Here is a 24,022-nt window from a genome sequence, read left to right on the forward strand (position 1 = left end):
CAGGTGTCAGCTCGTCATGAGGCAGTGTTCTGACACTGCTCTCCTTCCTTCCAGCCATTCAAGTAACAGTGCTTAGCCTGATTAGCCTCCCTCAAGGGGGAATAGGTTCTGAGTAAGTGGAGGCAGACAGTACAAACTAAAGTGAAATTATCAGCACCAATCCTGGAATTACACACTATCTCCTTTGGTAGGTGAGCCTGGAATACTTCCTAGAAAGAGAAGAAGTAGGTGGTAAGACAGCATAACTTTATATAGCACTTTAGATGTTGAAAGGTACTTTTCCAGCACCTTAATTTCTACCTTGTAAAGAATAGTAACACTAATTGTGAATTTCAAATAAGGTGTTAACATGGAAAATGTAACAAGTAATTGAAATCCAAGTGGCCAAGTAACATTGCAGAATTATCAAAATGCTGTCACTTATAGTTCTAGTTAGAATGAATTTAAATCATTCTAATCCAGTTTGGCACACCATCTATTAGGATTTTGATAAAGGGAATAAGCCCATTAAACACTGAGCCTTGGATTTATAGTTTGTAATAAGGGAAAACAGTGACTGCTTACAAATAATTTTAAACTAGTGTATCTATTTCAGTTAGCGTTTTGGCATTACTGTCTCAGCTGTATAACAGCAAGGCAAAATAATGGTTTGTGGCACCCATGAAAATCTGAATCTCAAAGCTATGTTCATAGAGATTTTTATACACATTCATTCAGTAAATATTAATTAAGCAACTGCTGTGTGCCAGCAATTGCTTGGTAGCTAAGGATAATACAGTTAACAAGAATAAGTTATATGATATATTAGAAGGCAATATAGAGACATTTGCCTTTTATGAAGAATAAATTCAGTCGCCGTTATATTTTTCCATGTATTACCTTATTTAAAATTCACACTTAGTGTTCATTTCCTACATGAAATGGAGATTAAATTTAATAGTAAAAGCGCCTTCCAACCACCAGAGTGCTATTCAAATACACTTGAATGACATCTTCAATATCTAAAACTCACAATAACTGATGAAATAATATCTGCCATTAATTTAGCAAATGATAATTGCTAGTCTGTTGTGAAAACAGAGTTCACACATAGAGGAAGTCTGGTGGTATTAAAGTATCCTTCATAACCTTGACCATGTTACTTTGACTCATTGGAATAATTTCAGTATGTCAACAATCAAGTTCAGTTCAATGTCAGTCAACATTTTGGCTGTATTTATACTACAAAGTAGAACAAATACAGTATAATTCCTATGTAATGTATAAGACAGTTCTTAAGAAAACTTAGTTTTTGATTACCAGTGTATTTGCTAACCAAGTGAAATAGCAGTCATAAGTATCTGAGGAAAGAAATTAAAATATCACAATTCTCAGTCGAGACTAATTAAAGCATAATTTAATTTCATGTTTCTTACACCCTGTCTCTCTTTTCTACCACCCACTCTTCATTTATTCTTGCGTTCATTTGTTTTATCGTATAATGACACATCATCTTGCATACTTACAGTTATCTTCTCCGTAACCTGGCAGATTGACCAAAAAGATGATTAGAATGGCGGAAATGCTCCTGTCTCTTGTATTTATAAGAAAAAAAACCAAGGGGGAAAGCTTTCCTCTCTGTCCCTTAAGCTAGTTCTCGCAAGAGCAGTGTCCATTCAGTGTCTCCTCTGTCCTTCCTCCCTACCTCCTCTTCAATGCCCCTGTAATTGGCCTCCTCTTTTGCTTTCACCAGTGACTTCCTAGCTGTCAATACAATAAAGAGTTTCATGTCCTTGCCATTTTCAAAATCTGACATTTAACATTTCCCTCTTCTTTGAAACACTCAGCTCCTTGGGTTCTCTGTTAAAATAGCTCTGGCCTCTTATTTCTGCCCTCTTTTCTTCTTCTTTAGTTCATTAGCTATTGCAGATCCCTGAAATACTCTTTTGTTGAATTCTGTCCTTGTTTTTCTTTTCTTCTCATATTTCACTATCTGTTTCTTTCATTGCATGAGCTTCAGCTATACCTTTATGAGCTAATGGAACTCCATAAACATATCATAGGCCAATTTTCTTTTAAATGCCAGACCTATTTATCCAGCCACCTTCTGGGCTTCTCCATTTAGATATTCTACAGGTGTTTTAGATGCTGAAAGACACTTGCTCCTTGGCAGAAAAGCAGTGACAGACCTAGACAGCATATTAAAAAGCAGAGATGTTACTTTGCCTACAAAGGTCCATATAGTCAAAGCTGTGGTTTTTCCAGTAGTCATGTATGGATGTGAGCTGCTGCTGCTGCTGCTAAGTTGCTTCAGTCGTGTCCGACTCTGTGCGACCCCATAGATGGTAGCCCACCAGGCTCCCCCGTCCCTGGGATTCTCCAGGCAAGAGTACTGGAGTGGGTTGCCATTGCCTTCTCCAATGCATGAAAGTGAAAAGTGAAAGTGAAGTTGCTCAGTCGTGTCCGACTCTTAGCGAGCCCATGGACTGCAGCCTACCAGGCTCCTCTGCCCATGGGATTCTCCAGGTAAGAGTACTGGAGTGGGTTGCCATTGCCTTCTCCAATGGATGTGAGAGTTGGACCATAAAGAAAGCTGAGTCCTGAAGAACTGATGCTTTTGAACTGTAGTGTTGGAGAAGATTCTTGAGAGTCCCTTGTTTAGCAAGGAGATCAAACCAGTCAATCCTAAAAGAAGTCAACCCTAAATATTCATTGGAAGGACTGATGAATCTAAAGCTCCAATGCTTTGGCCTCCTGATGCAAAGAGCCAACTCATTGGTAAAGACCCTGATGGTGGAAAAGACTGAAGGCAGGTAGAGAAGGGGGCAACAGAGGATGAGATGGTTGGATGGCATCACCGACTCAGTGGACATGGGTTTGAGCAAACTGCAGGAGATGGTGAAGGACAGGGAAGCCTAGCATGTTACAGTCCATGGGATAGCAAAGGGTCAGACATGACTGAGTGAACGACAGCACAGGTATCTTGAATTTAAGTTTCTCAGACTAAATTTATCTCCTTATTTCCATATACACATGTGTGTTTATTTCCTTCATCTTTGGTTCACATGGAATTCCAGGCCCAATACTCCAGAGATTGTGTTTCAATAGATCTACAGTTGAGTACCAGAATTTGCATTTTACCAGGAATCCCAGCTGACTCTTAAGCAGGTGGTCTCGGGACCAAACTTTGAAAAACTGCCCTGCGAATGAATGGTTCCAGTTTCTTCAGGACTTTCCATGTAAAGTTGTGCAGTTGAGGTGATGGGTTGTGGCTGAAATCTTACGTAAGCTCTGCTTTTCGAGCTGTATGCCTTTTATTCCTTCTTACAGTACCACCTCAAGACCCGCTTAGTCAGGTTTATAGACTTGATCCCCCATCCCCGTCACTACCCCACACCCCTAGTTCTCTCAGTATCACCAGAAGGGTCTTTAAAGTGCTAATCTGATATGCCATTAATTTTCTTAGAACTCCTCACTGATTCCTTACCATTTTCTTCTGGTTAGACTGTTAACTGCCTAACATGACACATGAAACATTTCATGACCAGGTATCTACTTAACTGGCTACCTTTATTACCTCTTCAAAGGCACTCTACAAGCCAATCATCCATGCCCACTGTCTCTCCCTTCCTCTAGTTTCCTCCATTTCTTTCTCACTTCCATACTTTGTTTATTTAGTTCCCTGTGTCTTAAACACAATTGACTTCACCTTCCTCCTAGTATGCACCTGCCTCCATGGGGTCTCGAAGAGCTGGACATGACTGGGCGACTTCACTTTCACTTTTCACTTCATGCATTGGAGAAGGAAATGGCAACCCACTGCAGTGTTCTTGCCTGGAGAATCCCAGGGACGGGGGAGCCTGGTGGGCTGCTGTCTATGAGGTCGCACAGAGTCGGACACAACTGAAGTGACTTAGCAGCAGCAACCTGTATTGATATTAAATAGAAGTGATAAATTACACTGTTGCCAGTGTTCACAGGGCCACTTCAAAGATCACAAAAAGATAATAAGTGTAGGAGCTCTTTGGTAAATACATCAGCAGCATGTGGTGCAACTGTTCATGTTGATTTAAATTAAAATATAGAAGTGTTTTGTTTTCATCTCATCTGAAAAGATGAAGTCTTCTGAAAAGATTATTCTGACTCATTTGTGTATTGAACAACTCTTCCATTGCCAAAATAATTCAGTGTTTTACATACATTGAAGTCTGACTTTATCCTCAGTTTTGGCTGCACTGGGTCTTAGTTGCTTCATCCAAACTCTTAGCTGCAACATGTGGGATCTAGTTTCCTGACCGGGGGTAGAACCTGGGCTCCCTGCATTGGGAGTGCAGAGTCTTAGCCCCTGGACCACTGGGGAAGTCCCCTGAGTTTACCTTTTTATGATTTGGTTTTCAGTAGATTTTTCTGCTCTAGCCCCTGTAATTTCCCTCATGTAGCAGCTGCCCTGCTCAGTGGCTCAGTGGTAAAAGAATCTGCCTGCCAAGCAGAAGATGTGGGTGCAGTCCCTGGGAAGAACTCCTGGAGAAGGAAATGGCAGCCCACTCCAGTATTCTTGCCTGGGAAATGCCCTGGACAGAGGAGCCTGGCCGCGTACTGTCCATAGGGTCACAAAGACTAGGACAAGACTGAGCAATTAAACAGCAACAATCAAAGCTAATCCTTTCCCCAGTTTCTTTCAACAATACGAATTGTGTTCACACGTCAGTGTCTTTTTCCCTCAGTGCCTTTCAAGTCTTTGGGTCTCCAACAAGGATTTCCAGATAAAACTATGCAGTGGTTATAATCTGACTTCGGAGGAGGGGAATCTTTGATTTGAAAGTTATCCTTTGCTAGATACATTGTTAGCCTAAGGAAATTTTCAACCTTAAAAATATTCAGAATGTTGGGATATTTTAGGACTGTGTATCTTTTATCATTCCAGTATAATTTTTTTGTTTTACTTAGTACATTGGAACATACAGTATATAACTTAAAACCTGATTTGTCTTGCACTAAGACACACTGTTTTCTTTCCCAAACCAAAATATTTCTTTATAGGCTTTTTAAAAAATGTTTTAAATTTTCAGTATTTAAATGATGAAAGATTTTCTCTCATTGAAATGAAATTTCTCTCTTTCCATCTCTTTTTATTTTCATTGAAAAAACAAACTATTACAGAAAAATCAAAATACAGGAAACAAAAAGAATTTTAAGATTTACAATCCCACATATCTACCAATAATCTCTTAATATTTTTGGTGTTTTATAAATTATTTTCTGCAGTAGAGTATGCATGTATACATGGTAAATTGTGTTTAAAAATGAAATCAGGCTATATATACCATTTATAACTGGTCTTTTAATTTAATATATCAGAAACATCTTTTTCATATTAATGGATAAAAAAGGTTGCACTGCATTGGTCTGTAATTTTTATAATTGTTTCATCATGGAACGATTTTATTGGACACTAGCTCTCCAAACCCTTTCTGTAAATCAAAGTTCCTTTTATTCTAGAAATGCTGTGATTCAATTATAGTACATAGTCACAATCTTTTTTAGCATTTTTTAGTATGATTCATCAATTATTGCCTTTTTGAAAAATCTTTAGTTTGTTTAATCAAATGGCTTTCCCATCAGTTTTAATTTTTACCATTTACTACCTATAGTAGTAATTGAATTATAAATGACTTCAAATTCACTTGCTAGTAAATCTCTATTAGATGCTGCTGTAAAGCATTATATAAGGAATAGTCAACTAAAATTTCAGGAACAATGATTCAGATATATGCAAAGAAGTTGAGATATAAAACATGTTTTATAAATAGCTGCAGGACAGCTTTTATTTTGTTTTTCTTATTTGTAAGAAAATAAATCAGGCAAAACCTTAACTAGGCAGACAGCAGTTCAGGAGATAAAGGGCAGAGTTCACATAGCTATCACATTTCTTTACTTTTGAACTCATAAATTTCCTTTTTCATAATGGTTTATCCTCGTTCATCCATGTATTATGAATGCCTTTTTTCTAGACTTACCTTTTGTTTAAGTAATGTGTATCTTTTTGACTTTGCCTATTTGGGGGAAAGTTTTACTTAGAAAAATGGAATAAGTAGAAGGTTACTTAGGTCAACTGGGTTATTTACAAGTTTTTATAACTTTTAATTCTTTGTGCCACTTAACAATTATAGTCTAAACATAGTATTTTTAATGTGCTAGAAAAGCAGTTTTAGCTTTTTATATTCTGTGCTACTGTGAGCTTAGTATCCTAAAGATGGATAACTTCCATTCGTATTCTTTTTCCAAATACCCTTGTACTTCATCAATTATCTATGGACAAGCTACCCTGTCCAATTTGGTAACCTAGCCACAAGGTAGTGATTTAAATTTAAGTTAATTAAAGTTAAAAGTAAAACATAGTTCCTTGGTCATACTTGCTACATTTCACATGCCTGGTAGCCACATAAGGCTAGTGGCTATCGTACTGTATATAGCACAGAGCGAGAGCACGTCCACTATCACAGAGAGTTCTAGTGGACCTTTCTCGTTAAAATAGGTAACTAAACTTGAGAGCAGGATTGAGTGTAGCTTGTTATTTTTTGTACCCAGTTAGTAATAAACAGTTGTTGTGTAGGTGTGTTTCTCCAGTTTCCCAACTGTTATGATGAAAAAGTAAAATTCACTGAGAAAGGTTTTCTTTTTGATAAATTATTTGCAGGTTATACATCCATCATTACAAGAATTCAGTTCTACTGTGGCTTCCTTGGTTATTTGAGGTTGAGGTTTGCCTTTTAACATCAACCTTCTGAACTCTTTGCTGATTGAAATTTGCCCTTATAATTCATTTATTGGATTATAAGCTGCTTTGACTAACTGCTCAATCCTTCTCTTCGCACACCCAAAAACCTTTGTCATAAACATCTCCTAAACTGAAATATGCTGTCCACAGACCTCCTGTTGGTATATCTTTCTTTAAGGCAATGATTCTCAAAATTTGGAAAAGCAAGTTGCTGAGCCCATCGGTGTATTGGCTTAGTACAGTTTCCAATAATTCCATCTGTTTCCAAGGCAGAGATAAGCAATTCCCTGTTCCTTTAAACTGTATGTTGGGTATTTGAACATGACAGACTCTTAAGTGATGTGAGGGGGAGGGGAATGGAGCACTGTTAACCACAGAACCCACTGGGCACAGAGCACAACTGATAAAATTTTCCAAGAGGTAGAAGCTTGTCCTGTTGCAGATTTAAGGAAGTAGGTGCCGCAGCTATTCATCCTCGCTTCCCACCTTCAGGCTAATCTGCCTTTCGTTAGTAAGAGCCTAGATAATCTGAGCGTCCTCCCACTGCTTTCCTGTGACTGGCAGTAGATCTAAAGGTGATCACTCTTCTTGAATCATGGCTTGGCTGCTGCTTGATCATCAAATGCAGAGGAGCCTGGTCACTTGGGGTGTCCAGCCATTACCTATGCAGAAGCAATCCAGACCTACATCATTACAGAGTCTTGGTGCAGTGTGAGAATCACTAACCAGCATGGCTGTGCTTGCCACTGGATAAGTCACAAGTACCTGCACACTCCCAAAGGGAAAGATAAGGACTGTTGAAGAGCAGTTGCCCAATTTTCAGGCAGTAGCTGCTTCTCATTACTAGCCATTTGCTGTCAGATCTTCTGATTTTGTTTTTAAGGGAAACCAAGAAATCGAAAACTGTAAGTGAATCTAAATTTTTAAAAAACATTTATAGGCTAAACAGAACTTGCTGCAGTATGGATCCAGACTTCAAGCTGTGGGCATGCCACCTCTATTTCCAGAAAAGTGAAAAGTGTTAGTCACTCAGTCATATCTGACTCTTTACGACCCCATGGACTATAGCCCACCAGGTTCCTCTGTCCATGGAATTCTTCAAACAAGAATACTGGAGTGGGTAGCCATTCCCTTTTCCAGGGAGTCTTCCTGACCCAGGGATCAAACCTGGGTCTCTTGCATTGTAGGCAGATTCTTTAGCATCTGAGCCATCAGGGAAGGCCCAACTTTTCCTCTATTCCTTTTTTCAGAAATGGAAACCTGGTCCTCAGAAACAAAGGCATAACAGCTCCTTCCTTTCCTTCTTTCTTCAATAGAGTTTAGCTGTTTGCTCCCATCTTTACAATTAACACTTACTGAAAAAGTGGAAACAGTGACAGACTTTATTTTCTTGGGCTCCACAATCACTGCGGACCGTGACTGCCACCGTGAATTAAAGACACTTGCTCCTTGGAAGAAAAGCTATGACAAACCTAGACAGCATATTAAAAAATAAAAACCAGAGACATCACTCTGCTGACAAAGGTCTATATAGTTAAAGCTATGATTTTTCCAGTAGTCATGTATGGATGTGAGAGTTGAACCATAAAGAAAGCTGAGCACCAAAGAATTGATGCTTTTGAATTGCGATGCTGGAGAACACTTTCGAGAGTCCCTTGGACTGCAAAGATATCAAAGCAGTCAGTCCTAAAGGGAAAGCAGTCCTGAATATTTATTGGAAGAATGAAGCTCCAATACTTTGGCCACCTGATGCAACGAGCTGACTCATTGGAAAAGACCTTGATGCTGGAAAAGATTTGAGGGCAAGAGGAGAGATGGTTGGATGGCATCATTGACTTAATGGACATGAGTTTGAGCAAGGAGATAGTGAAGGACAAGGAAGCCTGGCATGCTGCAGTTCATGGGGTCACAAATAGTCGGACATGATGGAACAACAAAGATGTACATAAACATCGCTTAATATGGGCAACACATAATCATGTAGATGCTTGTTCTCCCATTCCTAGCAACCAGGATAAGATCATCACAAGAAGAAACACCTTAACTCTTGGAAAACTCTTTATGCTGGGCAAATGTGAGCCTCCATAAAAAAAGATTTTGAAGCAGTACTGTGAATTGTTGCACAAATGTTGGTTATGTCTGGAGGCAGTGTGCTTAAAATTTCTTCACAGCCTGTTAACCTGAAACTTGAATCATAACTAAATTATCTTGCTTTACTTTAAAATTAAGAAAGAATACACAAACCCACCATTTGGAAAACCAATACTGCCAGTTCTCTAATTTTTTATTTTTTTATTTTGAAGCTGTAGTAAAAGTTAAAATGCTTACTCCCTTAGAGCTTTCCAGTCTCCTGCTGATATGATAACAGGTATTACAGCTTTACATCCAACAGTTGGTTGTATTATATTTGCTCAACCTATGGAATACCAAATTATATGAAGCCAGTCCTTTGACTGAGAAATGAAATATAGCAGTCACATTCAGAAGGAAGACTAATTGCAGAGTAAATATGCATATGGCAGTCAGATGATAGGAGTCGAGAACCTGTGAAAATAAGGCATGTAACATCAGTGTAGTCGGCTGAGAGATGGTACTGTTTGATAGGACCAGCTGGGGAACCAGCAGGAAAAGATTGCTTTGCTTCTCTAATTACCACCAACCCATAAATAAGATCTTCAAGAGGCTAAAAGGGAAAAGCAGAAGGTGATGGGACATGTCGTAAAACTTAAGTGTTTGGGGTTCTGTGGCTGTTTTTTAGTGCCATTTGGAGTATCATCTTGTGAGAGGACAAACTGTTACTACAATAAACATATTAAATATATGCATGGAAACATCTTCATTTTAAAAGGGTGACAATGATAAGCAAACGAGAAGGTCTACATTTGAGTGGCTTTTGCCCTTTATGGCTTTAACCAAGTTTTCTTAAAGCAAATTGATCCTAGAAAGGAACTTAAAGAATAGAAATGGAGATAGCATGGCAGATGGGTTAGTGGGAGGGTTTTCAAAGTATGTGAGAATGGTATAACAGAATCAGAAATGGAAGTGGGGAAAGATGTTATAAAGAAAACTATTGAATAGAAACAGCTTAATTTTTTAAAATACCTCTGTTCATACAGAAATGTCCACCTAAATAAATTTCCAAAATATTGTCAATTATGGTTGCCAAGTAAGGTCTTGGTTCTCTACTAATCAGGAACTCAAGACCCAAAGTTACGTAGCCATCTGTGTGATAAGTTTTAAAGTTTTCCTAATACTTAGGATGTCAGTTTGCCTGGAAAATCCCATGGACAGAGGAGCCTGGTAGGCTGCAGTCCATGGGGTTGCTAAGAGTCGGACACATCTAAGCGACTTCACTTTCACTTTTCACTTTCATGCATTGGAGAAGGAAATGGCAACCCACTCCAGTGTTCTTGCCTGGAGAATCCCAGGGACGGGGGAGCCTGGTGAGCTGCCGTCTGTGGGGTCGCACAGAGTCAGACACGACTGAAACGACTTAGCAGCAGCAGCACGTTGTCAATTATATTGGTCCTCAGTTTTATTAGGAAGTTGTAGTACAGTTTTTGTGAAACTGGTTTGGAAATTACTTGTAACTCAGTTTCTGAAAAGTACCAACTCATTTAATTGCATTTAGATTCATTTCCTTTGAAAAGCTTCTGAAGAAACAAATTAGTGCTCAGAGCTGTTAACACTTGTAAATGCAATTAAAATTTATAAAGTCAATTGGAAAACTCACTGGGATCTCTGATAATAACAGTGGTTGTTTCTCTTATATTAATTCAAACTGATGAGGTGAAAAAAACAAAATCACTTCAGGAATTTATAAAATGACACATATATTGTTGATACAAATTGAGAGGGCTAAATTTTTAGTGAGCTAAAGAAGATATAGATACAGATCTGGATGAATGAGCTACAGTTTACATAAAACAGCCTTGTATATTCACAGTATGTATATTTATAATAAAAATAAGTAATTGAGTACAAGTTCCTGATTTTATTTGGCAGATTGAATGATGCCACTGGAATGCATCTCTATATATCAGTGCCACTCATCAGTTCTTGGGATTAATGTCATATTAAACCAAATGTAGGAGTAACTTCACTGGAAGATGTCTTTAATTAACTTCTGTGTGTGTGTGTGTTCGCTCAGTCATATCCAACTCTTTGTAACCCCATGGACTATAACACACAAGGCTTCTCTGTCCATGGGATTTCCCAGGCAAGAATACTGGAGCGGGTTGCCATTTCCTTCTCCTGGGGATCTTCCCAACCCAGGAATTGAACTTGGGTCTCCCGCATTGGCAGGCGAATTCTTTACCACTGTGCCACCTGGGAAGCCCAGTTAACTTCTGAGAGCCTGCAAAACTGCACAGCCTAGTTACCTTGCAGATGGGCAAAACTTCATTGCAGTAGACCTCAAATAATAATTGGTGATAAGTTTTAGGTTTGCTTTTTAAATACAATTTTAATTTTCCTTTATTCATGTAATGACTTTTTCTTGAGTACTTGCTATGTGCTAGGCACTATGATAATAAGGATGTACATAATACAGATGGTGCTCTTTCTCACAGAATTTACATCTAGCAGGAGATAAAGGCCAGTGAACAAGCAATTTTAAAATCTGGTGCCATTAGCTAAGATGTAACTGGTTAGAAAAGGCTTCTTAGAGGAAGGAAGAACTAGAGAGGGGATGGTGATGAAGACCCAAATAACGTAGTGGGAGTGGTAATGGAGTGAAGGAATATTAAATATGCTAGATTTTAGGGTGAAGAAGTCTAGCAAGGTGGACAGTAAAACATCTGGGATGGGGAGCAAGGAGGAACTGTCAAAGAGGACACCCAGATTTCTTCCTTGAGCAGTTGGGTGTGCCAGACTCAGGAGGGGGATTGGGTGTGGGTGCAAGAATGGAGGAAGAGGCAGGGTGAATGTAAGGAGCAGTTGGGACCTCTAGGGGCATGGCAGCCTGCCCCAGTATCCTTGCCTGGAGCATTCCATGGACAGAGGAGCCTGGCAGGCTCCAGTCCAGGAGATCACAGAGTTGGACATGACTGAGCGAATAAGCACATGAGACATCTAAGTAGAAATACTCCCACGTTCAGAACTCTTCCTGTCATGACATTTTTTTGTCTTTTATAGGGGATTTTTCACTTGAGTGTCTGAATTTGAAATTCACATTTACATATTTTCATAGTAAATTGAATATTGTTGTTCTCTGACTTGCTTTTCATCTCAGCTGATTACCAGTACGCATATAATTATGTGTTTACTGGGCTCCAAACATTCATTTGGGTGGGGATTTAAGTAAAACTTAAAAAATTATTTCTGGAGAACAAAAAGTTCTATTACATAAATTACTAAGAAGAAAGATTGGATTAAAAAAAATCATTAACTTTAAAAGCCCACATTATTCTTCAAATAAACATTTATTATATTGACTTATTAAAGCTCTGGGGCACATTGGGAAATTTGTTGTTTCATTTTTTTGTCTTTTTTTTTAATACAACTTCTGAACATTCCAAATAAATTTTTAAAACCCAAAAAAAAACTAGCAGCAAAGAATAATGACTTTCTTTTGGCTTCCCAGGTGGCACCAGTGGTAAAGAACCCACCTGCCAATGCAAGAGACATAAGAGACATGGGTTCAATCTCTGGGTCGGGAAGATCCCCAGGAAGAGAGCATGGCAACCCACTCTTGTATTCTTGCCCGAAGAATCCCATGGACAGAGTAGCCTGACAGGCTGTGGTCCTTGGGGTCACAAAGAGGCAGACACGACTGAAGCAACTTAGCGTGAACGCACATAGCCTAGTTTAGAATCCTTTTTATACACAGAAGGATTTCCTCTCATATATAGTAAGGGAGGGAGAAGGCAATGGCACCCGACTCCAGTACTCTTGCCTGGAAAATCCCATGGACGGAGGAGGAGAAATAGAATTTACAAGGTTTGGATTCAGCTAACCCATGGCTACACAGATTAGTGCTGTGGCAATGGACTGAGAATGAGCCCATTTATGGTTTCAGGGATTGGCCAGCTATCTGTTGGCAGTGAGCCCTAAGAGAGTAAGAAAGCTCTTTAAAGAATTTCCCAAAGCTAGTAAAATAAGCGAGCTTCAGGTTCTCTCTGCCTAGCAATCAGTATTAGAATCAAACAGCAGAATGGAAGTATTTATTTTATCTGTAATTGATACTAACTACCTTTTTGTCTTACTTATATTAAAACATACATAATATTATAAAATACTTTTAATGGTTTCTTTCTAATCAAGATTTGTGCACTTCCTTTTTATGTTAAGGTTTCGAAGGCATACACAGTGTTGTCAAATAGAGCTTTGAAGTTTTGTGCTTGAATATTTTAATTTTGCAGGAAATTTGACCTAACCAGACAATAACTGGTAAAAAGTATATACACACACAATTGCAGCACAGGCACCAAAGGGGTAAATAAAATGTGTATGCAGTTGTTTTAAGTTTGGTTTTTACACTCGGTGGAAGAAACAAGACTGAGATAGTTGAGTTTACCTGGTGAGGCACGTCTACTTAATTAGACTGTTAGTATTTAAGAGGGGTACCCCCATAGCTTACTTGTGAGGGAACTGACAGCCCAGTTAGTACTGGTTTTGGCAGGACCCACCATTGGCTGATGTGATGTTTTAGAACAAGTTAGAATTTGTGAGTATTTTGCACCTGATTTAATACTCTTAAAATACAAATACATCACTATCTTAGTATTAGCCAGGGTTTGCAAGTCAGTGAATAAAATTATTACAACTTCAGCTTTTAAAACAAGGGATGAATACGGAATGTAATGTTTTCTGATGAGTCAGTTAAAACTTCTTTTTTAAACTAACACCTGAGTGGCTCTCAGCTTCCTGTTTTCAAAGCTAAGCAGTTTAGACTGGTTAATTCTTGCAGGCGTTAATTTTCCATTCCACATCCCATGTTCACCTTCAATATGAAAGCACTGCTGTTTTATTTTAAATGGTTTGAACTTACAAAAATGTATCAATGTATTCTATATTTCAAAGTATGTTGTATATTTGAAAATGTATTCTCTCTTTTAAAAAACAATAGAGATAGCATACTTGAGCTCTACTAAAAAGCTGGAAATGTAAATGTGTAAGATTTTCCATGATTTGTGGTACGTAATGAACATTTGTGAGTTGAAGAATTATATTGGCTATTGTATCTTGGTAGATTAAATTTGTTGCTCTGAGAATAAGAATTGTGTGTAGTGCATTTCTTCTAGAGATAAAATTATCTTGATAAAGTTTTAGTAAGTATTAAACATGTAAAAACATTTTAGATGTTTTTATTTTCTTACTTGAAAAAGTCGAGACAGTTCATTGACTTTTTGAGGCTTTTATTAATGTATATTTTTCTGATTCTGGTTTATCTTTCCCCAGTAAAAATATAAGTTAATTTTAAATCATGATTTACTATGTTTTTTTGTTAGGGAAAAAATTGTGAAGCATTTCTCTTATTAAACCTATAACAAAAATTTTTACAAATGTGTAACTTCAGGAGAGCTAGTGAAGAAAGCTTTATAATGTACAGGTCAAGATTCTGTAAGTATAGATTGCTGGTTCAGTGGTATTTTTTAATATTATGCAATAACATGCCTCTGGACTGAGGTTGAAATTGAATCATTAAGTCCTTAAGAAAGGCTTTGCTATTCATAAGAATTTAATATTTCTGCTATTCAGAATTTATTGAATATATAGTTAAACTGAAGCATAAATTATTAGGCTATATCATTATTGTAATATATACATGTATATTATTAATATTAATATTCTTTAGCATTTTTCCACTAATTTGCAAATTAATCAGTGACTCGGTATTTTACTAAGATTTGTATTTTTTAATGCAGCTTATAAAAAACAAAATTGTGTCAAGTCTTACTTCTTTTTTTTTCTTTAGGAATACCAAAATCTGATCTCCTGCACACCAAATCGTTAAGGGGCCATAAAGACTGCTTTGAAAAATATCATTTGATTGCAAACCAGGATTGTCCTCGATCTAAGCTTTCAAAAAGTACTTATGAAGAAGTTAAAACTATTTTGAGTAAGAAGATAAATTGGATTGTACAATATGCACAAAATAAGGATCTGGATTCAGACTCCGAATGTTCTAAAAACCCCCAGCATCACCTGTTTAACTTCAGGCATAAGCCAGATAAAAAGTTACTCCCACAGTTTGACTCGCAAGTACCAAAGTATTCTGCAAAGTGGATAGAAGGAAATGCAGGTGGCCTCTCAAACTGTACACAACGAATGTTGGAACAGAAGGAGAACACAAACTTTGGGCTTGCTGTGTTACAAGATTCGGGTACCACTTTATGCCATAATAGTGTACTGTGGCCTCATAGTCACAACCGGGAACAGAAAAAGGAAAAGACAATCTCTGGTCCAGAGGCTCATGTCCAGACCCAGCATCCACATTACAGCAGAGAGGAATGTAAGTATAGGGAAAAGGGGTAAAGATTGGAGTTCTGTTGGTTCTTTTTTATTTTTTTAATGTTTTATATATGTGATGTGTCAAGAATTTTGCTGTGGAAGTACAGGTTTGGTTAATTTAGCATTTAAATGACAGGTTCACCCTAGCAAAAATGCCATCATGTCTTTGGAATATTCCTTAGTATGTCCTAAAACCACTGGAATTCTACAGTCCCATCATTTGTTTTGCCATTTCAAATGATTAACAGAACGGAATCAACAGATTGGGAATTAGAAAGTTCAGGGTTCATATAGTTTAGAAGCAGAGCCTCCACCATTGACAAACACACACAGTTATGTTGCTAATCCCTACAAGACTAATTGGGGCTGGTATTTCAAAAGCAGAAATCTGACATTTTACCAAAGGCTAAAGGTAACGTGGGCACCTGGAAAAAGTGACTCATTCAGTCTGCATCTATTTCTTCAAAAACACACAGGAGCGGAGTTAATTTTAATTACCTTAGAATCAAGTGATCTTAGGGCTAGAAGGGCCCTTGGGTATATTTTTATATAACTCCTTGATTCTACATCTGAGTTATCTCCAGTTGACGGTGCTCCCCTGGTGGCTCAGTGGTGAAGAGTCGCCTGCCAATTCAGGAGACGAAGTCAGTTCCTGGGATGGGAAGATCCCCTAGAGTAGGAAATGGCAACCTACTCCAGTATTCTTGGCTAGAGAATTCCATGGACAGAAGAACCTGGTGGGTTGCAGTCTATCGGGTCACAAAAGAGTCAGACACAACTTAGTGACTTAACAACATATAGCTAGATAAATTGATTTTCAAACTGTTTTCATAGTACGTTAGTCTTTTTCAAGCTACACATCATGAAGCGTGTGGCGCTTTAGCAAAGTCAACTCAATGGGTAGTAACTAGCCCTTTTTAAAAACTGAAACAGCATGAGAAATATCAGAACCCACTGGACCTAATGCTAAGAATTTTCAGTGAACCTTTTATTTCAGGTGGAAATAGACCAGTTGTGAAATAGACTGGTTGTGAATTGTGGGCAGAATTTGAAAACCCAGCACTTTAGGAGTTAATGAATGAATCCTAGGGTCCTGTTAAATGTCATGTTCAGAAATAAGTGCAGATACTTTTTTTAAATAGGATGTTGTGTTGATGGTGTAGATAACTTATTTTCCCAGGTTGTCATGGTAGTAATGAATGTATTTTCATGTTTCAGTGAATTCGATGACTCTTGGTGAGGTAAAGCAACTGAATGCAGAGCTCCAACAGCAAATACAGGGTAAAGACTCATGTCAGTACTTTTTACATGTGCCAGTTTTGATACAGAAAATCCCTTATTAGCATTATTTGCATTTAAATTTAGAAATGATCCTCTTAGAGTTTCCAGAGCAAAAAGAATTTTTCTTAGTCTTCTCTGTGACCTGCTGATGAAGTAGATTCTTCTTTTTCTGGTGAAAACAGAGACTACAACTTAAATCTCTTACTAACATGTTTTTACTACCTACTGTTGTACAAGGCACTGCACAGGTGTGCTCCTTAGCAGATTTTTAAGGCAGGTGGTATTGGCCCCCCTTTTTTTTTTGTTATTATTAACTCTTCCAAACACAAACGTAGTCAGAATAATGTAGTGAAACCCTCTTTCCCAATTTCAGCTAGCTAATTTTCCTTCTTCTCTACTTGTACCCATTTTCCTTCCCCTACCCCCACCTCCAGCATGGATTATTTTGGAACAAATTCCAGACAATATTTTATTTTGTTGTCCATAAATGTAATAGTTTAGAATTTTCTCTAAAAGATAACATTCTTTTTTAGGCAATCACAACCTCATCTTTTTAAAAAAAGAACAGTAGTTTGTTAACATCATTCAAGTATGATGCTAATACAGTTAACAGTGTTCAAATTCCCCATTGTCTTTTTTTCTTTTTCCCCTACAATTAATTCCCATTTAGGTGAGGAAACTGCACTTCAGAAACCTTAAGTTGCTTACAGTTGCTTCAGTTGCTTACAGAGATCTTGCATTCAGTAAGCAACAGATTAAGGATTCTAATTCCTGTCCTTTTAACTCCAAAGGTAGTGGTCTTTCTTGACCACACAGCCTCTCAGGATAATAACATAATAATAGCAACTTACATTTATCAAGTACTTATCCTGTGACAAGTACTTTACAAGTATGATCTTATTTAATCCTCACAGTAACCCTATGAGGTGCTTACTTTCATTACTGAGGTTATTCCATAAGAGGAAATTAAAACATAGTTTAAGTTACTTGCCTGAGACACGTAAGAGTCAGAACAAAAATTCAAAAATTCAGGTAGTCTGATTCCAGAGCCTCTTAGAGGAGGTTCCAGACCTGGGTACTAACAGGCACTTTACTGTCCATAAATCATATTAGAAATTCATTGAACCTGTATATTCCATGTGAGGAAAGGATCTCAGAGATGATTGTAACTGTCATCTCTGCTGTGCATCCGGGTCACTGCTTAGGACTCGCAAGTTTCATTTGATGGAGAACACCATATTCCAGTTGGCTATGCAACGTGTACAACTTCCTAGGATGATCAAAACTCAGCTGTTTCCTTGGTTTCAAACTACTTTCATTACAAACACTTGCCCAATGTGTTCATTTCAGCTTAAGTACTTGAAATATAAATCATAGATTAGCTTTCTGTGTATTAAAAATAGAATTACTTTTAAATTTTTACAGAAGTTTTTGAAGAGTTAGCCCACCAAGTGCAAGAGAAAGATTCTTTAGCCTCAGAGCTCCATGTCCGCCACGTTGCCATCGAACAGCTTCTCAAGAACTATTCCAAGTTACCATGTCTGCAGATGGGCCGAACGGGATTGAAGTCACACCTGCCCATAAGCAACTGAACTCAACTTACACTTACTTCCTATGCTCTGCCATTTTTTGGTCTGCTGGGCATGTTCACTTTGAAGAAGTTGAAGAAAGTTATGGTCAATTATTTTATGGTCATTAAATTTGCAAAGATTAAGGCAATATTCAACATCTTTGCCAAATAAAGCAGACCATTACACTCTAGTCTGCTAGGGTTAATCATTTTGATTCATTTGGGGAATCTGTTTTCCCGTAATTACTAAACAGCCCTCCCTAATTTATACCACATGTGACTACTTAAATATACTGTTACAGTGATTTTATTAAACATGTTTTAATGTAATTCACCTGTCAAAACAACAGAAGGTTAACAGTTCTTATATTAGTCTAAATTACTGAAGATAACATATAAGAGGGAAATGGAATTCATAATATCACCTCTTATTTATTGAGCAATATTTTAATATGAAAATTTTATATATAAAAATGCTATTTTAGGTACCTTTTCATTCTCTTTATAAATGTGTATTTGAATGGCTCTATATATTATAGTTACACTTCGTGTGTGAATATGTTACCCATATTTCACATCACTGCATTTTATTCTCTTAATAATGTTTTTACAGCTGTTATCTTGTTTTCCAAAGATAAATGTATTTTGGAATAGAAATCTATCTAGTTGAACTGTTTTGACTTCTAGAGGAGTTAATAACTTTTTAAAGCAAGTATACAGGAAAATAAAAGACATTATTTTTTTCTAATAAAAGCAATTATGAGTTCAGGAAGAAAATACTAATCTAGTTTTTGTATGTCAGCTCATCTCTATAGAAGTAAAAGCCTATTCTAGTCAGTATTACTTTCAATAATGACTTTGATGTGTTAGAATTTAGACAAGAATTTTAAGTCAAGCCTCACTTCCAAGTCAAATGTAGTATCTATCTTCAAATTTAATATGCCATGAAACTGTTGTCCTGTCTTTGAAAAAAATTAAAATCATTTTGTGTGCTCGATAAAAGTTCAAGAATTCAACTGTCCAAATTCTGTTAACATCATTGATAGTCGTGCCCAAAGAAAGCATTTTCTAAATTTTAGAATATAAAGGAAAAGAGAAGATTGCTTGTGACAGAAAAGTAAAACTCTTAATTCAAAAAAATAAGCTCCTTTTTAAGAAGATATTCTTGTTAGTTGCTTCTCATGTTTCCAAGAGTTTTGAACAAACAGGTTGTCTCAAACAGAGAAGTTTTCAAACCATATAGTATAGTAAATGCTATAACCAACGCAGATTTATAATGGGCTCTAAATTCTGTTTTCTGCTGGTACTTAGAATGTATTTATGAGACAGGATCCTTTGCATGAAAGCATCAAGAGAAAAGCCCATTAGCTTGGCAGTTTCATACACAAAGATATGAATAACTTCTGCCTTAAATTTGGCAGCCTGCCCTGGCTTGGGTCAGTCAGATTTTAGTCTTGAACACAAAGAGTATTTGACCAAGCAAAGAAACGCCTCCATCTAGTAGAAAACAAGTTTTTGTCATGCTAAAATGTAAAATGTGTTAAATTTGCCTGAGGATACTAAATGATATGTTACTGATTTTTGTCTTGTTTTCTTTGAAGTATGACATAACTGCTTTTTGGAGGGAGCTTTTGAAAGACACTTTGCATTTTTCTCGATTCTTTGAGTCATCCAAAATGAATTTAAAATCCAAGGAGTGGGGAATGAATTCATTGCCTTAGTTTTGATAAGCTTTAAATTGAATGTGTGCAATATCAAAAATCCCTATAAATTGTAAGTTGAATAGAGATCTTTCCTGATGCCAGTAAGTATCTCAGTGCTTCCTTGTTATGGACAGATGTTCAAATTTGACTTCACTCTCCTTTTTTGGCATAATTCACTAAGGATGTTACCAGCCAGTGTGCTGCTTGCACACATTTGTGCTTCTATTTAGATCACTTAGGGACAGTCGTAAAAACTGGGGATGCGTTGCCTTTGATAGAAGCAGTAGCTTGTTTCCAGAACAGCAGGCACATGGTACAGTCCTGAATACAACAGTGTTATCCAAACAAAGTGTTTGCTTATTTCTGGCAAATATGTAGCTTTACTACTGAGTTTGGCACAATTAGATGGGATCATACAGGTACCAAGGTCTTATTTGGAGACTCTGATTTACTCCAGTTAGATATTTATACGTAAGCTCTTCAAAGGCACGGTGCTCTTAAAAAATACCTGTGGTGCTGGTACTCACACTAGTACTTGATTTGGATGGATATTCTAGTTTAAAAAATTTTTAGACTAAAGTATTTTGCAGAGCAGTTTATCCAAATATTTGGTAAACTTATTTTATATTCCTATGTTAGTTTTCTCAAATATGCAGTTATTCTATATGCTGAAGTAAGGATAAGGGATAGAGTTGAGTTCTACCTTCAGAGAATATGAAATACTGCAAATATTGGTTACCACACTTGACCATTTTTCGGCAGAGTTGTTAGTACTTTTTGAGGATGTTTAGAAGAAAATCTCACCTATACTTTTAGTTTCAAAAATGGCAAAAAAGAGATTGTCAGCCAGCCATTGCTGACATTTTAATGGCTTATATGATTAAGGAGAGTGAAATAAGACTAATATTTTTTCACTTTAGAGTTCATAATTAGGCAAGTTGAATTAAGTTTAAAAAATTAGTTTGAAGTTGAAAGTGATTTTTGACAACACAAGATTGTTCTCTTTAAAAATTTTAAATGCTGTCAGCCTTTTAATTAAGCTAAAAATGTGTTTACTTTGCGATTATTACCCTTTGATCCTAGTATTTAGTGTCCAAATTAGTCTTTTGAAAGGCATGCTCTTTTCAAACCAGACCAGTGATAGATGATGCATGCCGGCAGCCAGATGTGTTCCAGTCCATTATGTAGCTTCTTACAGTGTTGGGAGCAAAGAAATGTTTTTAGTTTTTCAAATTATATCTTCATTTCACCACAGAGTGCCCACTTTTATATACATTTGAGGATTACTTTTAAATAAATTTCATGTTGGGAAGTGATTTCAGAAATATAGTCAAAATATATTGTTGGCATCTTGAGATTTCTCGGGTTTTTTATTTTACCATTTACCACTGAAAAGGGTTTAGAGCTCATTCTTCTTTGTTTATATATTTTTTTACCTTGGTGTTTATGCTGTTGCTTTCAGTCAGTTTTTGCTGTGTGTGTGTTTTCTTAATGAATTTTTGGGGATAGATGTGTATGTGTTAATGTTTACAAATTTTGGCTTTATTTTGTTTTAGAAGAAATCTGCTAGTGTTATTAATGTTGTAAAATGTAATACAAAATGTATATGCTCAAAATTTCAGTAGGAACTTTTAAAGAATAAATTATTTGTGTAGCTCAGTAAGCAGTTCAGGCTAGTGACCATAAAATTAGGTTATGTGACATAACAACTTTCGAATGGTACAGTGTAAAGTTCTTGTAGTGTTATTTTTATGCCGAAGTAAGATGTTTGAGTACTTTTAAAGTACTTAATAAAAAAAAGTTTAGTACTCAAGTATCTTTTGTTCAGATGTGGCTGTAAAACAAAGATAATTGATTTCAGTGTTCAGTTGCGTTTTTAAGTTTAGGTTGGTGGAAATAATTATTTGAGGAAATTTGTGGTGGAATGGGTTAGACTTCATTGGCCAAATAATAAGGTAATGAAGCCCTGGCACAAGTAAATGTATCTTGGAGAAGAGCTGTAATACTGTGCTTGGAATAACAAAGTTCTGTCCAGCGTCTCGGTATTTTTATCCACTTCATCCTTTCATAACTGACCTTATTAATAATGTAGCCTAACCTATTAAGCAACTTCATCACCTTGCTATGAACCATATCATAGCAAGTCTCTAAAACTGAGATCTTTAACACCTAGTTTGTAACATACACTTCTCATACTCTTTTTCAGTTTAAAAGAATTCAGATTACTAATGCATTTTAGTGATGTTGAATTAGTCCACAATTTTAACCTTACCAAATTAAAACATTGAAAAATCATGTGAGTATTGCCCTCCACCCTCCCTTCACAAAGTGTTGCTTGGAGCTTCTTTCAACTGCACCCAAAAAAAGAATTTTAGTAAATGTGTTTCTTTTTTCAAACATATAGAATGTTTATTTCCATCCTACTGCCTCTAAAGAGGCATTTTAGATGTTGAATTAGTCCACAATTTTAACCTTAGCAAATTAAAACATTGAAAAATCATGTGAGTATTGCCCTCCACCCTCCCTTCACAAAGTGTTACTTGGAGCTTCCTTCAACTGCACCCAAAAAAAGAATTTTAGTAAATGTGTTTCTTTTTTCAAACATATAGAATGTTTATTTCCATCCTACTGCCTCCAAAAGAGGCATTTTAGAAAGTGTTCAGTAGTGACTTCTGTTAAATGCTATTTTATACTTTTATAATTTGTGTGTGTGTGTTAACCTTGCTTTAAATTTGAGCAGAAATTCATACAAAATTGCCTAAGACGTCTGAGAAAAGAAAATGAAGCTGCCGTGATGAAAACCAAGTTGGTTTCAAAAAAGTTTATTTAGACATTACTTGGCTGTTATACTTTCCTTTTAAAACTGCAATAATTTATATATTTCTATTGCTCTGCTTTGGAACTGTAATTACATATGCTTGTCTACTATTTTTAATTTTACAAAAATAAAATAAATATTTTATTATCTGTTATCTTTAGTGGCTATTTTTAAGTGTCCGTATATTTTCTCTGAATTATTGACCAAGTGAGAAGTTTCATTTTCAGGTTTAGGAAGTCTACACTTAAGAATGGTTATCTAACAGTTTCTTAATTCTTTGTGAGAATCTTTGATAATATTCCCGCTGCCCCAAGAGTTCAGAAGCAGAAAATAAGATTCTTGTGGCTGTCTAGATGGCCTGTGCAACTTTTTAAGGTTTTAAGTGTGTTAAGTTTTAATAAGCGCATACAACTGTATAACCATCCCCTCTTACGATGCCTTTCATATCTCTTCCTTCTCCATTTCCTTTCCAGGGTTCTGATCTCTGTCACCGTACTTTGCCTTAGAACTTTACATAAATGTTATTCTACAGGATGTACTTGTTTGCCTCTGGCTTTTTTTTTCCACTCAACTGGCTGCTTTAAAACTCATCTGTATTAGTGTAAGGATCAGTAGTTCATTCCCTCTTTTTTTAGCAGACTAGTCTTCTATTGTATGTATTAGTTTGTTTATCCATTCATCCTGTTGAAGGACATTGAGTTGTTCCAATTTAGGGTTCTATAAATAAAGCTGTTGTGAATAGTTTTAAATTGGCTTTTAAAAGGATACTAAAGTAGAAATTATTCAAGATTACTTGTGGTTAGCACTATGAATCTGAATATTTTTCAAATTACCACTTTTCCCACAAACGATTTTTAAAGTAATTTATATACCTGTGGTATGAATTTAAAATTAGGAAACAGTTGTTCAAGAGATCAGAGGTAGATTATAAAATAATGGGTGTTTGAGAACTTAAACATGAAGTTCTCTTCAAAGTCTAAGACCACTTTGTTTTCTAGAAAAGGCAATGAAGACCAAAAGAGTCTGGTTTGGAGAAAGTACTGGAAAAAGCACCAAACCACAAGCAAAGCTGTTCTCCTATTTAGCTTTAAACTGTTCTGTGACATTAAGGGAAATTCATCACATAAACTTTTCTGAGTTCACTGAGCTAGAGCAAACAGTTGGTAAAATGTAAGCGTAATGCTGCTTAATCATTTTTGTTCCTGCCCAGGTTCTGAGCCTTCTTAAGAATTTTCAAATTACTTATAAAATGGTTTGTTCACCCTTGTTATTAAATGTCATTATAGAACCCCAAATTTTTTACAGGTGTTTTAGAGACTGACCGGTAGCAGTGAGTATGTTGATAGCACTTCTCTCCTCCACGAATAAAAAAGGGGAGCTGCCAGCAGAACAACGCCTTTTACATCATTTACATATAGGTGTTCTAAATTATTTGTTAA

At 36.5% G+C, this 24,022-nt stretch overlaps 1 protein-coding gene across 5 annotated transcripts in view; it reads left to right on the plus strand.

Annotated features, from left to right (window-relative positions):
• Positions 1–22,737, plus strand: part of C1H21orf91 (chromosome 1 C21orf91 homolog) — a 33,601-nt gene extending 10,864 nt beyond the window's left edge. For 4 of the 5 annotated variants that reach the window (XM_005201150.5, XM_024991423.2, XM_024991415.2 and 1 more), the window contains exons 3-5: positions 14,676–15,212; positions 16,430–16,492; positions 17,918–22,737. In XM_005201150.5, coding sequence (XP_005201207.1) covers positions 14,676–15,212; positions 16,430–16,492; positions 17,918–18,084 — 767 coding nt within the window. In that variant the 3' untranslated portion in view covers positions 18,085–22,737. 5 annotated transcript variants of the gene reach the window in all.
• The last annotated feature ends 1,285 nt before the right edge of the window (positions 22,738–24,022 follow it).

This window comes from Bos taurus, chromosome 1 (assembly GCF_002263795.3).
Source record: "Bos taurus isolate L1 Dominette 01449 registration number 42190680 breed Hereford chromosome 1, ARS-UCD2.0, whole genome shotgun sequence".
NCBI lineage: Eukaryota > Metazoa > Chordata > Mammalia > Artiodactyla > Bovidae > Bos > Bos taurus.